The sequence below is a fragment of the Notolepis coatsorum genome (assembly GCF_963971535.1).
Source record: "Notolepis coatsorum genome assembly, chromosome: 8".
Classification (NCBI taxonomy): Eukaryota; Metazoa; Chordata; class Actinopteri; order Aulopiformes; family Paralepididae; genus Notolepis; species Notolepis coatsorum.
Genome location: NC_140172.1, coordinates 58,871,014 through 58,886,390, shown reverse-complemented (window position 1 = coordinate 58,886,390; position 15,377 = coordinate 58,871,014). Strand labels below are relative to the sequence as shown.

At 46.9% G+C, this 15,377-nt stretch overlaps 1 protein-coding gene across 2 annotated transcripts in view; it reads left to right on the top strand.

Moving 5' to 3' along the window:
• Nucleotides 1-15,377, top strand: part of mink1 (misshapen-like kinase 1) — a 255,643-nt gene that overhangs the window by 205,902 nt on the left and 34,364 nt on the right. For both annotated transcript variants that reach the window (XM_084320845.1, XM_084320846.1), the window contains 5 exons: nucleotides 598-753; nucleotides 1,223-1,366; nucleotides 12,744-12,878; nucleotides 13,990-14,090; nucleotides 14,736-14,885. In XM_084320845.1, coding sequence (XP_084176971.1) covers nucleotides 598-753; nucleotides 1,223-1,366; nucleotides 12,744-12,878; nucleotides 13,990-14,090; nucleotides 14,736-14,885 — 686 coding nt within the window. The remainder of the gene's footprint in view (nucleotides 1-597; nucleotides 754-1,222; nucleotides 1,367-12,743; nucleotides 12,879-13,989; nucleotides 14,091-14,735; nucleotides 14,886-15,377) is intronic.

Sequence of the window (15,377 nt, the reverse complement as noted above, 5' to 3'; positions counted from 1 at the left end):
GAGAGAGAGAGAGAGAGTTCCTGAGCGTAATCTCGAACCAGACAGCGCGTTCACACCGGGAATAATTGGTTCGGAACATGACAGAGGCTTTAGTTCGGCCCTCTAAGAAAACACTAAGCACCGATTTTTTTTCATGTTCCGAACCAATTATTCCCTGTGTGAACGTGCCGGACGGTTCGAGATTACGTTCGGGAACCGGCTCCGGCACGGGAAACCGCTAGAACCTTGCCTTGTGCTTTCTCCAGTGTATTCCTCTGACCAAAACAAATACCTCCATGACCAAAACCTGTGTCACTTCTTGTGTGTTTTTGTGACAAAACGTAGTTCGGAACCAGACTTGTCTTGAATTCCTCCTGGTGAAAGATCTTGTAATGTCTACCCCCTGTCACTGATCTGTCATGTACTGTGCAAACCACAGCAACTTCAAGATTCCTGATTACAAGACAGAAAGTTGTGTTGTGTGAACAGCACAGCGCTGTGACAAATTCTAAAGTCATGTAGTGTGTACGTCCGTCACTTAACCCCATCTTGTGTGTGTGTAAGACGGGGCTGACCTTTCTCTCCTGACCTCTGACCTCTCCACCGCTGCTCTTGCAGGCCTGGGCTCCAGGTTTGAGCAGCTGAAGATGGAGGTGAGGAAGGGTTCCATGGTGAACGTGAACCCCACAAACACTCGCCCCCACAGCGACACGCCGGAAATCCGCAAGTACAAGAAGAGGTTCAACTCTGAGATCCTGTGTGCAGCTCTCTGGGGTGAGACACTGCTGACACACATCTGTCATTTATTCTGTTGTTTTCTCTATCAGGTTTTTGTCTCAACATGTTCCTCTCTATTTCCGTGTTTCTCCATCTCGGGTCTGTCGCATGTTTACTACCAACCAACATTTTGAGGAGTTTCATACAAGATGGCCATTGCACCCAGTTGTGCAAAAAAAAAAAAAAAAAAGAGAGAATTGTGAAAGTGTTGAGTCATGTAATGTGTGATTATTTCTACTACGGCAGAATGAAATGTAGCTGACATACGCCTCACGATACATATTGTCACGTTTTTGTATTGCGACTTATTGAATTTCAATATGTTCTCATTCCTAGCAGGTTTTTCGTTTATCCCTTTTTTTTTTTTTTTTTTTTTTGCTTTCCATTATACTTTTTACCTCTGAAATTCCTCAAATTCTAATGGGTGTATTTTTAATACTTCCAGTGTGTGTGTGGTTTTCCTCAGGTGTGAACCTTTTGGTGGGGACAGAGAACGGTCTGAAGCTGCTGGACCGTAGCGGTCAGGGCAAGGTCTACCCTCTCATCAACTCCCGTAGGTTCCAGCAGATGGACGTCCTGGAGGGTCTCAACCTGCTCATCACTATATCAGGTTTAGTACTAAAGCTACACACAACACTGAGCATGGGGGTTACTGTTGTTGTATTAAAGCTACACACAACACTGAGCATGGAGGTTACTGTTGTTGTATTAAAGCTACACACAACACTGAGCATGGGGGTTACTGTTGTTGTATTAAAGCTACACACAACACTGAGCATGGGGGTTACTGTTGTATTAAAGCTACACACAACACTGAGCATGGAGGTTACTGTTGTTGTATTAAAGCTACACACAACACTGAGCATGGAGGGTACTGTTGTTGTATTAAAGCTACACACAACACTGAGCATGGGGGTTACTGTTGTATTAAAGCTACACACAACACTGAGCATGGGGGTTACTGTTGTATTAAAGCTACACACAACACTGAGCATGGAGGTTACTGTTGTTGTACTAAAGCTACACAACACTGAGCATGGAGGTTACTGTTGTATTAAAGCTACACACAACACTGAGCATGGAGGTTACTGTTGTTGTACTAAAGCTACACAACACTGAGCATGGGGATTACTGTTGTATTAAAGCTACACAACACTGAGCATGGAGGTTACTGTTGTTGTATTAAAGCTACACACAACACTGAGCATGGAGGTTACTGTTGTATTAAAGCTACACACAACACTGAGCATGGAGGTTACTGTTGTTGTATTAAAGCTACACGCAACACTGAGCATGGAGGTTACTGTTGTTGTATTAAAGCTACACACAACAATGAGCATGGCGGTTACTGTTGTATTAAAGCTACACACAACACTGAGCATGGAGGTTACTGTTGTTGTATTAAAGCTACACACAACACTGAGCATGGAGGTTACTGTTGTTTTATTAAAGCTACACGCAACACTGAGCATGGAGGTTACTGTTGTATTAAAGCTACACACAACACTGAGCATGGAGGTTACTGTTGTTGTACTAAAGCTACACACAACACTGAGCATGGGGGTTACTGTTGTTGTACTAAAGCTACACAACACTGAGCATGGAGGTTACTGTTGTATTAAAGCTACACACAACACTGAGCATGGAGGTTACTGTTGTATTAAAGCTACACACAACACTGAGCATGGAGGTTACTGTTGTATTAAAGCTACACACAACAGTGAGCATGGAGGTTACTGTTGTTGTATTAAAGCTACACACAACACTGAGCATGGGGGTTACTGTTGTATTAAAGCTACACACAACACTGAGCATGGAGGTTACTGTTGTTGTATTAAAGCTACACACAACACTGAGCATGGAGGTTACTGTTGTTGTATTAAAGCTACACACAACACTGAGCATGGAGGTTACTGTTGTTGTATTAAAGCTACACGCAACAGTGAGCATGGAGGTTACTGTTGTTGTATTAAAGCTACACAACACTGAGCATGGAGGTTACTGTTGTTGTATTAAAGCTACACACAACACTGAGCATGGGGGTTACTGTTGTTGTATTAAAGCTACACACAACAGTGAGCATGGAGGTTACTGTTGTATTAAAGCTACACACAACACTGAGCATGGAGGTTACTGTTGTTGTATTAAGCTACACACAACACTGAGCATGGAGGTTACTGTTGTTGTATTAAAGCTACACGCAACGCTGAGCATGGAGGTTACTGTTGTTGTACTAAAGCTACACAACACTGAGTGTAACTGAGGGGTACAATTCCCTGACTGTATTAATAAGTATGGTATCATTAAACCACTACTGTCTTATGTACATTACTACTGGCCATACAGTACACAGGTATATGAGATGAACACGTCCACAATAACACGGTTTCACACAAGTACTCGTTTAGAAGAATATTTATTAGCAGCAATAATATTATATTACATTACTTTACTTAGAGTCGCGCTTGTAAGGCGAAGAATGTGCATGAATAGGTCAAGAGCGTAAGTCCATTAGAATATTACGCAGGAGATAATGAATACCACCTGTATCGTAGGAATTATATCTATGGTACACTAGTAGGGCAGCGGGAGATACTAGTAGGGTCCCTCCGGTTGTAGGCCAGCAGGGGAGAGGAATGTTCGAATGCAGACTCTGGATCAACGGGGAATCAATAAGCTCCAGCTACGGTACATTACTCCCTTGATCAGCAGACGAAAGCAGCAGCAGCAGCTATAATCCAAGTATGCGTGCAGCATAGGTGAAAGCCAGCCAGCCTCTCCTAGAGACGGGCTCGAGTGATGTTCCTCACGGGTAAATCCCACACAGTAGTGGGTGTAGACGATTCTCCTCCGCTCCAACAGCCACAGGACCAAAGCAATAATCCAGCCGAAAGGGCTCTGCATTCACCGGTGTAGATTCTCCGGTGCGCGGTACTTCACATTAACTAGGTCGAACTTGACGTTATTCCACTAAGCTCTGACACTTTTACTGTCCTATTCGCACGCGGTTATAAGTGCTCTATTTAGATGCACGGTTGCTCACTTCACTTGGTCGTTGACTCGTGATGAAGGCTTTAACGTTTGAGGGTAACGAACGATATGTTGAACGAACGTATTAGGATAAGACAAGACTACTGCTGTATCCACCTGCAACGTATTTATACGTACGGTGAACAATCTAGTACCAGCCTTATTTCTGTCTCGTATTCTTGTGCAAACCTGGGCATGTTGAGACAAGCCTTGGCGGTGACTTTGAACTAGACATTGGGGGGTATGGCCGTGGCGCCTAGGGGATCGCTTCCAATAGGAGAACGAATATTATGGTCTGTCCTGTACCAGTTAAAGGGATATTCCGTGTATATGTACAAAGAATATACAAGGGATATCAAACGATATACAAATAGTATACATGGGATCTCAAGCAATAAATATATATATTCGGTTTAATCTGACCCTTTGTAACAGCCGCCTCCTAATTAGTCCGCACCTAATTAGATAAGCAGAGACAGATTAACCGTCTTGTCCACTACTCAATGTCCGTTGTGAGGAGTAGGGCAATTCACAAAGTCAGTGGGTCATGGTCGTCATTAGGAGAGTCGGGGAGCCTTGGCAACTCTATCAGCCTCGCCACGGGTCGGGTGTATGTCCGCCCCTGGACGAGCACTTCTGCCGCTCTGACCTTTCCGTCGGCACCAGTGATCACTTTGCTTACGCGGCCGGCCGGCCACGCAGCTCGGGGTAGTGACTGGTCTATGATCACGACGACTGTGTCCACTCTTAAATTGTCCCCGTCCTTGACCCGCTTCTGACGGGCTGGAAGGGATGGTAGGGGGGTTAGGAGGAAGCGGGCCTGAGACTGCTTTGATCTGTGCTTTGCTGCGCCTCCACCTCCTCCGTCTGTGTCTCTTGTTTGCTCTGTACCCCGTCTGAGGAGGGGCCGGTTCCGGCCGCCCCATCAAGGAGTCGCTTGGGGTGCTGGGTTCGAGGTCAGCTACGTCTGGAGCGCAGCTGAGGGGGGTGGAGTTCCGAACTCCCTCTTGTGCCCACGGTTCTCTCACAGGCCTCTCGCTTAATGTCAATAGCCTCTCAACGGGCTGTACGAGGGAGTGGCCGGTGTCGCTCGCCTTTGTGTGTAGGCAGCGTGTAGACGTGGGTTGACTGTCAAGTCCGTAGAGGGGGCCCTGGAGCGTCCACCCCAGTCGGGTCTGAACCGCGACTGGGCATCCTTTGGGTCCGATGTGGGCCGCCTCAATTGGGAGAATGAGGTCCGCGTGGTCGGAGCCGATGAGCAGGGTCGGTGTGGCGCCGTCGATAAGCGGTATAGGTAGTTGACGTAGGTGCACATACTTCGCCATCAGCTGTGGGATGGGGTAGGTGTACTGTGATAGGCCTATGTCGTGGCTGGTGAAGACGTTGGTTATACTATACTGCTTCTCGGGCTGGTCCACCGCTGCTATCTTGAAGGAGACCTTTTCACCTTTTATGGTCTTCTGGTCCCTTCTGATGGTGCGTATGGTCATGGTACCTTTGGCACCCCGCAGGCCCAACTGGGCTGCGGTGGAAGCGAGGAGGAGAGTCTTTTCAGACCCATCGTCCAGGACGGCGTAAGTGTCCAGGACCTTGTCCTCGTAGCTCAGGAGCACTCTGACCACTTTGATGAGCACTCGGGGGGTCCCGCTATGCTGGTCAATGTGGAGCACTCCTGTTAGTCGGTTGCTTTGGATCTTCTGGAGTGGTGCCGACTCGCGGTCGTCCGAGTAGCACCGTGACTCCCAGTGTCTGCTGTAGCAGTCGGGACAGTAGGGAGCGGTCTGGTGGATCTTTGGTACTGGTGCCACCGCCTCTGCCTGGTACATTACCGCGACGGGCCCACTTTGTTGTCCTGGCGGACGCCTGTTGATGTCATGCAGGACCTCCAGGTGGGCGCCGCCGCACCTGCTGCACTTCTTCTTCAAGCGGCACTCAGCTGCCGTATGGCTGTGCGCGCAGCGGAAGCAGCGGCGGTGGTCCTTGATCCACTGACTCACCTCGTCCGTGGTCAGCTTCCCGAAAGTGTCGCATTGATACAGCCGATGTTCCCCTTCACAGTACTGGCATTCAATCTTCCACTCCTCTTTCGTCGAGGGGGTGTTGTGGTTCTTGTGCTGCGGTACTGATTCGGCTTGGTGCATAACGGTCACCGACCGGCGGTTATCATTTAATCCCCGTGGTCTTGGGCTTGGTCCACTCCATACGAACGTGTCCAGTCGTAAGCTGCTGACCTCCCTGGCGAGGAACTCAGACAGGTCTAGGAGGGAATAGGGATGCCTCTGGGCCGTTGGGGTCACGGCAGGGACCGAAACTAAAGCCCGCCGCCCGCCAGGGGCGGTCTGTTTTTACCTTTGGCGCATGACACTTAGAGGGCTGCCCGCCGTGTGGCGTGTAGACGTGTAGTTCATAACCATAGTTCATAACGATACTCGTGTGCGAGTACAGATTATAGCCGCTCGTCTTTTTTTTCTCCGCCGCGAGATCGTTAAAAAACTACAAGTCCCACATTGCACTCAAGTCAACGGTCCAATCACAGTAGAGTGACGTGACTGGTTTCATGAGAAAAAAAAGCAAATGACCAATCGGAAGCTCCCATTTGGCTTGTTTACTTCTGTCTGCTCTAGTCTATATCGGACCTCCATGAACTAACGTTACTGTTTAAACAATGACCCAGTCAACTATTCACTTTTAGTTTAATACATGACGAGGCATTGTCTAACGGTATCTAGCTGGCTAGCTACTGATAGCTGCTGATATCAACAAATGCTCCAGCAATAGTCTACTCGAGTGCATAATACCTCCGTCCCCTCGTTAGCTAGCTTAGCTAGCTCACGTTAGATGATCCATCTGTCCCAGTAAACTAAATTGTCTTAACGTTATCTACCGGGCTAGCAGTAGCTACAGATGGCTCCTGATATCAATGTCTTATAACATTGATTGAATGCGTATTCTAGCTGAGGGCATGTTGAATGTGATTTGACAAAAGAACCGTAACGTTCTAAATAGGGTCCAGCTGCATCGCCGGAGAATCCTTGCATGCTGAATGTAGGGTCTAGCTGAATATAGGGTCTAGCTGCAGGGCCGGAGAATCCTTGCTGGAGCTGGAGGCTACTCAAGTATACACACAGACAGTGGAGCTGTTTGCAGATAGCAAGCATTTTGACTTATTGCGTGGTGGCGATGTCTCGCAGATAATACAACTACAAGTATGATTATATAATATATATTTTATTAAAAAAAAAAATTATATAAAATATATATATATATTTTTTTTAATCAAAAAAATTTTGGCAGGTAAGAAATATGCTTGGCGGGTAGACTCTTCCCATCTACCCGCCACTGGCCGGTGAGTCAAAAAGTTAATTTCGCTCCCTGGGTCACGGTGGTCTCTCTGCCGCCGAAAACGCTCTTGTCGGGCGGGAGGGAGCTTCTCTAATATTCTCTCTACATTAGAGTTAGCGTACAGTTCGTATATCCCTTTTTCCTTTTGGGACCCCAGCATCCCTACCAGGGACTGTACCTTGATAGAGAGGTCATCTAATGCTCTGTTGTCTCTGGCTGGGGGGAGACGGTCAATGTCTCTTATCTCCTGTATCACGTAGTCCCATATGCGTCCATAACGTTGGTCGAGGGCTACTAGAGCCGCGGTGTATGGGGTAGTAGAGTTGGAATATGCCAGCGCTATATTGTGCGCTCTGGGCACCTTCAGGTGCTTGAGTAGGATAGCATACTTGTACGTTTCATCTGGTACATCGGACATCATTGTCTCTAAGCACATTCGTAGCTCTGTGTACTGTGCTCTGTTCTCGTGTGTGAAGTCCGGGAACGTCGGTGTGCCAAGGTACGATGCCATGGATGGCTGGCACATCGGTGAGCGTTGGGGGAGAGGCCTCCTAGGCGAGTCTCCTCTTACGTGTCGTCTTGGGCTGGTACTTGGTGGGTACCAAGGGCCGGGTACCCAGGTGCTGTTCCTCGGGGCTGGCGGTGCGTCAAACTCACCCGTGAGTTGGGTCGGGGGTTTGTAGCGCAGTGCCTCTGGGCTGTACTGGGCCTCTTGGTCCAGAGTACGTTGCTGCTGGTCGGGGCTGTACTGGGCCTCCTGGTCCAGAGTACGTTGCTGCTGGTCGGCTTGACATTCCTCCTCTTCCTCTTCCTCTTCCTCTGCTAGGTCCTGGAGTCTTCTGTTCAGTCTCTCGGCGTGGTCCGGTTCTTCCCGGTTGCTGGGTCTCGTATGGACCGGCCGGGAAGGGGGTTCGGAGACGTGGACAGGATCCTCCTGTTGGCGGGGTCCCGGGTCGCTTGGTCGGGTAGGGGAATGTGTCCTAGACCCTTGTCGTGATGATCTCCGGGAGCTCCGTGCGGAGAGAGGGGGTGTCGCCATGGCAATCAATTGTTCTACCATCTTCGCCTGCTGCCGGTCGCGCTCTGCTTCGCGCTGGGCATGGGCGCTGGCATGGGCGGCGTCGCGCTGTGCATTGGCGGCGTCGCGCTGTGCATTGGCGCTGGCATGGGCGGCGTGGAGCTGTGCATTTGCGGCGTCGCGCTGTGCATTGGCGGCGGCGTGCTGTGCATCGGCGCGGCTTCTTTCAATGTTCTCTTCCGTCTGAAGGCGTCTGGTCTCCAGTCTTATGCGGTCGTCTTCACTCCTTTGTTGCGCCTGGAAGCGCTCTCGCTCGGTTGCAGCGTGTTCGCGCTCGCTGAGGGCTTGCGCTTGGAGTTGCGCGTGAAAGCGCTCTCGTTGGTTTGCAGCTTGTTCGCGCTCGCTCGTCTGTTGCGCTTGAAGTCTATCGCGTTCGGTGGAGGCTGCCAGGGTGGCGATGAATGCCTGCGCCAGCATCTTGTCCGCTTCGCTGGGGGAAGACACCGGCGGAGGTGATCGGCTTCTGGCAGTGCTCGTTGGAGATCCGTTCTCCTGTCGCGCTCCGAGGAGGTCCATCTCCTGGGTGTGCGTCTCTTCTGGTGGTGGGTCGGGTTCCGTCCCTGGAGGGCTTTCTTTATCCTGGAGCTCTCCGGGGACTACCTCGTTGACGTTGGCGGGGGGTAAAGTCATGTCAGGTCCCTCCTGGTCCCCCCCGTGAGCTTGGTCAGTTACGTTAGAACCCACTAGGATCTCTACTGGCGGGGTCGCCTGGTCGGTAGGGTTTGACATACTTTTACTATCCGCTTTTTCCGCATTTAACGTCTGTATAAAGCTAGGTAGTAGACTGGCAGCGTAGTCCTCTAGGTAACGAGGTGGCTGCCGTCTGCGCTCCGGGCGATCTAGCTTAGGAGAACCGTTTGTGGAGTGTTCATCATTGGCCATGTTAATATTAATATTATATTAATATTACGCTAATTACCCTCCGGCTCGAAGGACCAATTGTAACTGAGGGGTACAATTCCCTGACTGTATTAATAAGTATGGTATCATTAAACCACTACTGTCTTATGTACATTACTACTGGCCATACAGTACACAGGTATATGAGATGAACACGTCCACAATAACACGGTTTCACACAAGTACTCGTTTAGAAGAATATTTATTAGCAGCAATAATATTATATTACATTACTTTACTTAGAGTCGCGCTTGTAAGGCGAAGAATGTGCATGAATAGGTCAAGAGCGTAAGTCCATTAGAATATTACGCAGGAGATAATGAATACCACCTGTATCGTAGGAATTATATCTATGGTACACTAGTAGGGCAGCGGGAGATACTAGTAGGGTCCCTCCGGTTGTAGGCCAGCAGGGGAGAGGAATGTTCGAATGCAGACTCTGGATCAACGGGGAATCAATAAGCTCCAGCTACGGTACATTACTCCCTTGATCAGCAGACGAAAGCAGCAGCAGCAGCTATAATCCAAGTATGCGTGCAGCATAGGTGAAAGCCAGCCAGCCTCTCCTAGAGACGGGCTCGAGTGATGTTCCTCACGGGTAAATCCCACACAGTAGTGGGTGTAGACGATTCTCCTCCGCTCCAACAGCCACAGGACCAAAGCAATAATCCAGCCGAAAGGGCTCTGCATTCACCGGTGTAGATTCTCCGGTGCGCGGTACTTCACATTAACTAGGTCGAACTTGACGTTATTCCACTAAGCTCTGACACTTTTACTGTCCTATTCGCACGCGGTTATAAGTGCTCTATTTAGATGCACGGTTGCTCACTTCACTTGGTCATTGACTCGTGATGAAGGCTTTAACGTTTGAGGGTAACGAACGATACGTTGAACGAACGTATTAGGATAAGACAAGACTACTGCTGTATCCACCTGCGACGTATTTATACGTACGGTGAACAATCTAGTACCAGCCTTATTTCTGTCTCGTATTCTTGCGCAAACCTGGGCATGTTGAGACAAGCCTTGGCGGTGACTTTGAACTAGACATTGGGGGGTATGGCCGTGGCGCCTAGGGGATCGCTTCCAATAGGAGAACGAATATTATGGTCTGTCCTGTACCAGTTAAAGGGATATTCCGTGTATATGTACAAAGAATATACAAGGGATATCAAACGATATACAAATAGTATACATGGGATCTCAAGCAATAAATATATATATTCGGTTTAATCTGACCCTTTGTAACACTGAGCATGGAGGTTACTGTTGTATTAAAGCTACACACAACACTGAGCATGGAGGTTACTGTTGTTGTACTAAAGCTACACAACACTGAGCATGGGGATTACTGTTGTATTAAAGCTACACAACACTGAGCATGGAGGTTACTGTTGTTGTATTAAAGCTACACACAACACTGAGCATGGAGGTTACTGTTGTATTAAAGCTACACACAACACTGAGCATGGAGGTTACTGTTGTTTTATTAAAGCTACACACAACACTGAGCATGGAGGTTACTGTTGTTGTATTAAAGCTACACACAACACTGAGCATGGAGGTTACTGTTGTTGTATTAAAGCTACACACAACACTGAGCATGGAGGTTACTGTTGTTGTACTAAAGCTACACAACACTGAGCATGGAGGTTACTGTTGTATTAAAGCTACACACAACACTGAGCATGGAGGTTACTGTTGTTGTACTAAAGCTACACAACACTGAGCATGGAGGTTACTGTTGTATTAAAGCTACACACAACACTGAGCATGGAGGTTACTGTTGTTGTACTAAAGCTACACAACACTGCGCATGGAGGTTACTGTTGTTGTAATAAAGCTACACACAACACTGAGCATGGGGGTTACTGTTGTTGTATTAAAGCTACACACAACACTGAGCATGGAGGTTACTGTTGTTGTATTAAAGCTACACACAACACTGAGCATGGGGGTTACTGTTGTTGTATTAAAGCTACACACAACACTGAGCATGGAGGTTACTGTTGTTTTATTAAAGCTACACGCAACACTGAGCATGGGGTTACTGTTGTTGTACTAAAGCTACACAACACTGAGCATGGAGGTTACTGTTGTTGTATTAAAGCTACACGCAACACTGAGCATGGAGGTTACTGTTGTATTAAAGCTACACGCAACACTGAGCATGGAGGTTACTGTTGTTGTATTAAAGCTACACACAACACTGAGCATGGAGGTTACTGTTGTTGTATTAAAGCTACACACAACACTGAGCATGGGGGTTACTGTTGTTGTATTAAAGCTACACACAACACTGAGCATGGAGGGTACTGTTGTTGTATTAAAGCTACACGCAACACTGAGCAGGGAGGGTACTGTTGTTGTATTAAAGCTACACGCAACACTGAGCATGGAGGGTACTGTTGTTGTTGTAGTATTAACTCATTGGACGCCAGTCACGAGTATAGTCGGGTTAACTCGCCGACGCTTGAGCGCCAATCACGAGTATAGTCGGGTTTTAATCGTTATTTCTTTTATTAGCGATGTCCATTCATTTTCATCCATCCAACCTGATGTTATCGTTGGGAATGGGTCTGAGCTCGCAAAAGGGCAAATACCGCCGCCTATCGTCTCCCGGATGGTATTGCACAACATTGGATTGGATTGGCTGGGACTGCATCAACAAAAAAAAGTCCGGTCCAGGTTTTCCTTCTCGGGTATGCAGTATATTATACCACATTGACTGGGGACACTCTGAGCAGCGTTGATTATGTGTTTTGGATATATAACGTTGGATCAATAAACGCGATCAATATTTGGAATGGCGATCAGGAATTGGATTAATCTTTTTGCAGGACATCAGATGTGAGGTAAGGACTCTTATGTTACCAATCTTGGGTTAATCAGATGTTTCTTTCACAGCGATGTCTGTGTGTGTGTGTGTGTGTGTGTGCGTGCCGTTGGCACCGACCAAGGCACGGATAATCGATTTTTCAGCCCGCTTCTGTATCGTGCATGAGGACACATATACTATAGATAATCTAGCGTTTATTTTAAAACGATTCATAAATCAGCTGAACATTTATCGCGTCTTTTTCTGGAATTACTAGAAATCACAAACTATACTCGTATTCAAAACGGTATAAAACGGAAATGTACAGATGAAAAAAACAATCCGTTTTGTACATGTTGACTGCAAGCAACTCATTGATAAGCGACAGGTGTATTAGACCCATAGCCATAATTTAAGATATATTTTAAGCACTCGCAAATCTCCCACTCCTCCCATTGATTAAAGCGCTGGCGCTCTACCGCCCTCTGGCGCTCTACCGCCCTCTGGCGCACTTAAGCGCTGGCGTCCAATGAGTTTAAGCTGCACACAACACTGATCATGGAGGTTACTGTTGTTGTATTAAAGCTACACACAACACTAACTCCTGAACCACACAGCCTACAATCTAAATATATTTGTCTTCAGAATCCTTAGGTCAAACTGAATCCATTGCATGTATCACTCAGGTCCATTCCCACCACGATAGTGAGAACAGCTGAAAGTGAGCAAATTGTCTCTTTTTTCTTCTTCTGTAAACCGAGGTCTTGTTGAACCAAGAGTAAGGCTGTGAACCCCTTCCCTGTGTGTCCTCTTCCCTAGGTAAAAAGAACAAGGTGCGTGTGTACTACCTGGCCTGGCTCAGAAACAAGATCCTCCACAACGACCCGGAGGTGGAGAAGAAGCAGGGCTGGACCACCGTAGGGGAGATGGAGGGCTGTGTTCACTACAAAGTGGGTGAGTTCTCAGGGAGATGGAGGGCTGTGTTCACTACAAAGTGGGTGAGTTCTCGGGGAGATGGGAGGCTGTGTTCACTACAAAGTGGGTGAGTTCTCAGGGAGATGGGAGGCTGTGTTCACTACAAAGTGGGTGAGTTCGCAGGGAGATGGGAGGCTGTGTTCACTACAAAGTGGGTGAGTTCTCAGGGAGACTTTTTTCTACAAGTATGTTTTTATGCCTCCGGCGGGTTTTCCATACGTACCTACATACATATGTACATCTCCGTTCTCATGAACTCGATATCTCAGGAATGCCACATTTTTTATTTGGTACAAACATCCAAATAGACCTCACGTCTGTCCCATTCTCTCATGAACGTGATATCTCAGGAATACCTCGAGGGAATTTCTTTAAAATTTTTGTTTGTCCCATCCCGACACTTAAGCCCCTCCCTTTCTTATCTCAAGAACCGTTTTTCCTGGAAACTTGTGGGTGGCGCCGTTGGGCTCAGCGTGGAGATCCGCTTTTATTGGTATATGTTTGCCCCACTTCCTACTCTTAAGCCCCCACTGGCTACTGGTTGACGGAGGCATACAACCGTTAAGTGATTTCTTGTTTCTATCATGTTGTTTATGGTGTTTTATGCTGCCATATTGGATTAAATTAGATTCAAATTAATTGTCATTATACAGCACAAGTACAGTACAACCAAAATAAGTTTGGCATCTAACCAGAGTGCAAATGTAACAGTAAAGTGCAATAGTAATATAAATGTGCAGGTGATGTTGTAGTATTAATATGTACAGTGATACAGGTATAAAGACACTATGGTAGTTAGTCATACTGGCCATCGGTATAACTAGTACGAGTAGGTAAGGGATATGTACAGATATAGTATCTACAGATATGTAAAAAGGATTATATGCAGGTATATACAGATATTCATGGGTGTCGCAGAATTTACATCAGGCTCATGTTGGGGACCTTGATGACAGCTGTACAGTATGTATACATATGAATTAGTTATGTAATTAACCCCCCCCTCCCAGATGAATTCCCTTGCGTTTTGCCACACTGAATTATTGATCGCAAACATCTCATGTTTTTTTGTTTTACTCGTTCTGTCCAGTGAAATACGAGAGGATCAAGTTCCTGGTGATTGCCATGAAGAATGCCGTGGAGGTGTATGCCTGGGCCCCCAAGCCTTATCACAAATTCATGGCCTTCAAGGTAGGTCTCTGTGTTCCCGTGTGCCAGCTTCTCTCAGATGGGGTTTAATTTCCCTCCAAACCACTCATGTTTTATCACATCTATGTGATTTATTTATGGGGTGGTAGGTTGGTCTAGGGGTAGAGCGGGCTGACCCAACAACCATGAGGTTGCTAGTTCGCTCCCTGGCACCGTTAGGAAGGTGTATGTTCCACCTGGTGGTTGCTGAATAAAGCTGCTGAATGGCAAGTTGCTCCAGAGGCAAAGTAGTCACACTAATTTGCCTCCTTCCAGCCTAGGCATAGTCAAATGGTGTTCTTGAGGACAACGGACAGCCCTACTGTAGTCTGGACACTCATAGGAACGGCTATGCAGAGACACATTTCACATGACCTTTTGTGTAACCTTCACTGATAAACTAACCTTCATTGATAAACTAACCTTCACTGATAAACTAACCTTCACTGATAAACTAACCTTCACTGATAAAAGTAACCTTCACTGGTAAACTAACCTTTACTGATAAAAGTAACCTTCACTGATATCACTGATAAACTAACCATCACTGATAAAAGTAACCTTCTCTGATCAAAGTAACCTTCTCTGATAAAAGTAACCTTCACTGATAAAAGTAACCTTCATTGATAAAAGTAACCTTCTCTGCAGTCTTTTGGAGATCTTCCTCATAGGCCTCTGTTGGTTGACCTAACGGTGGAGGAGGGTCAGAGGTTGAAGGTCATCTACGGGTCCTGCGCCGGCTTCCATGCCATCGACGTGGACTCTGGGAACAACTACGACATCTATATCCCTGTTCATGTGAGTTGATGCAACTACAACATATTATATCTCTGTTCATGTGAGTTGACATAATACACACACAGTGTTGTTGCCAATTCGTTGTGTGTGTGGTAAGGTGTGTGAATGTTGTTGTTGTTACTCTACCAGCGCACTAGAGGGCATAGGCAGGTAATCACAGTAGTAGTTGTGGTGTATGGAATCAGGGACTTACATTTTGGGAAGCCACACCATTTTTTAGCTGTGCGTGTACTTGTGCTCTTGGTCATGTAGTGTTTGTTTTTTTGGAAATGTGTTCCTGCAAGTGGCTGATTTTGTTGATAGATTTCCACTACACAGAGTACCAATATGACTTGACATAACACAGAGTACCAATAGGACTTGACATAACACATAGTACCGATATGACTTGACATAACACAGAGTACCGATATGACTTGACATAACACAGAGTACTAATATGACTTGACATAACACAGAGTACTAATATGACTTGACATAACACAGAGTACC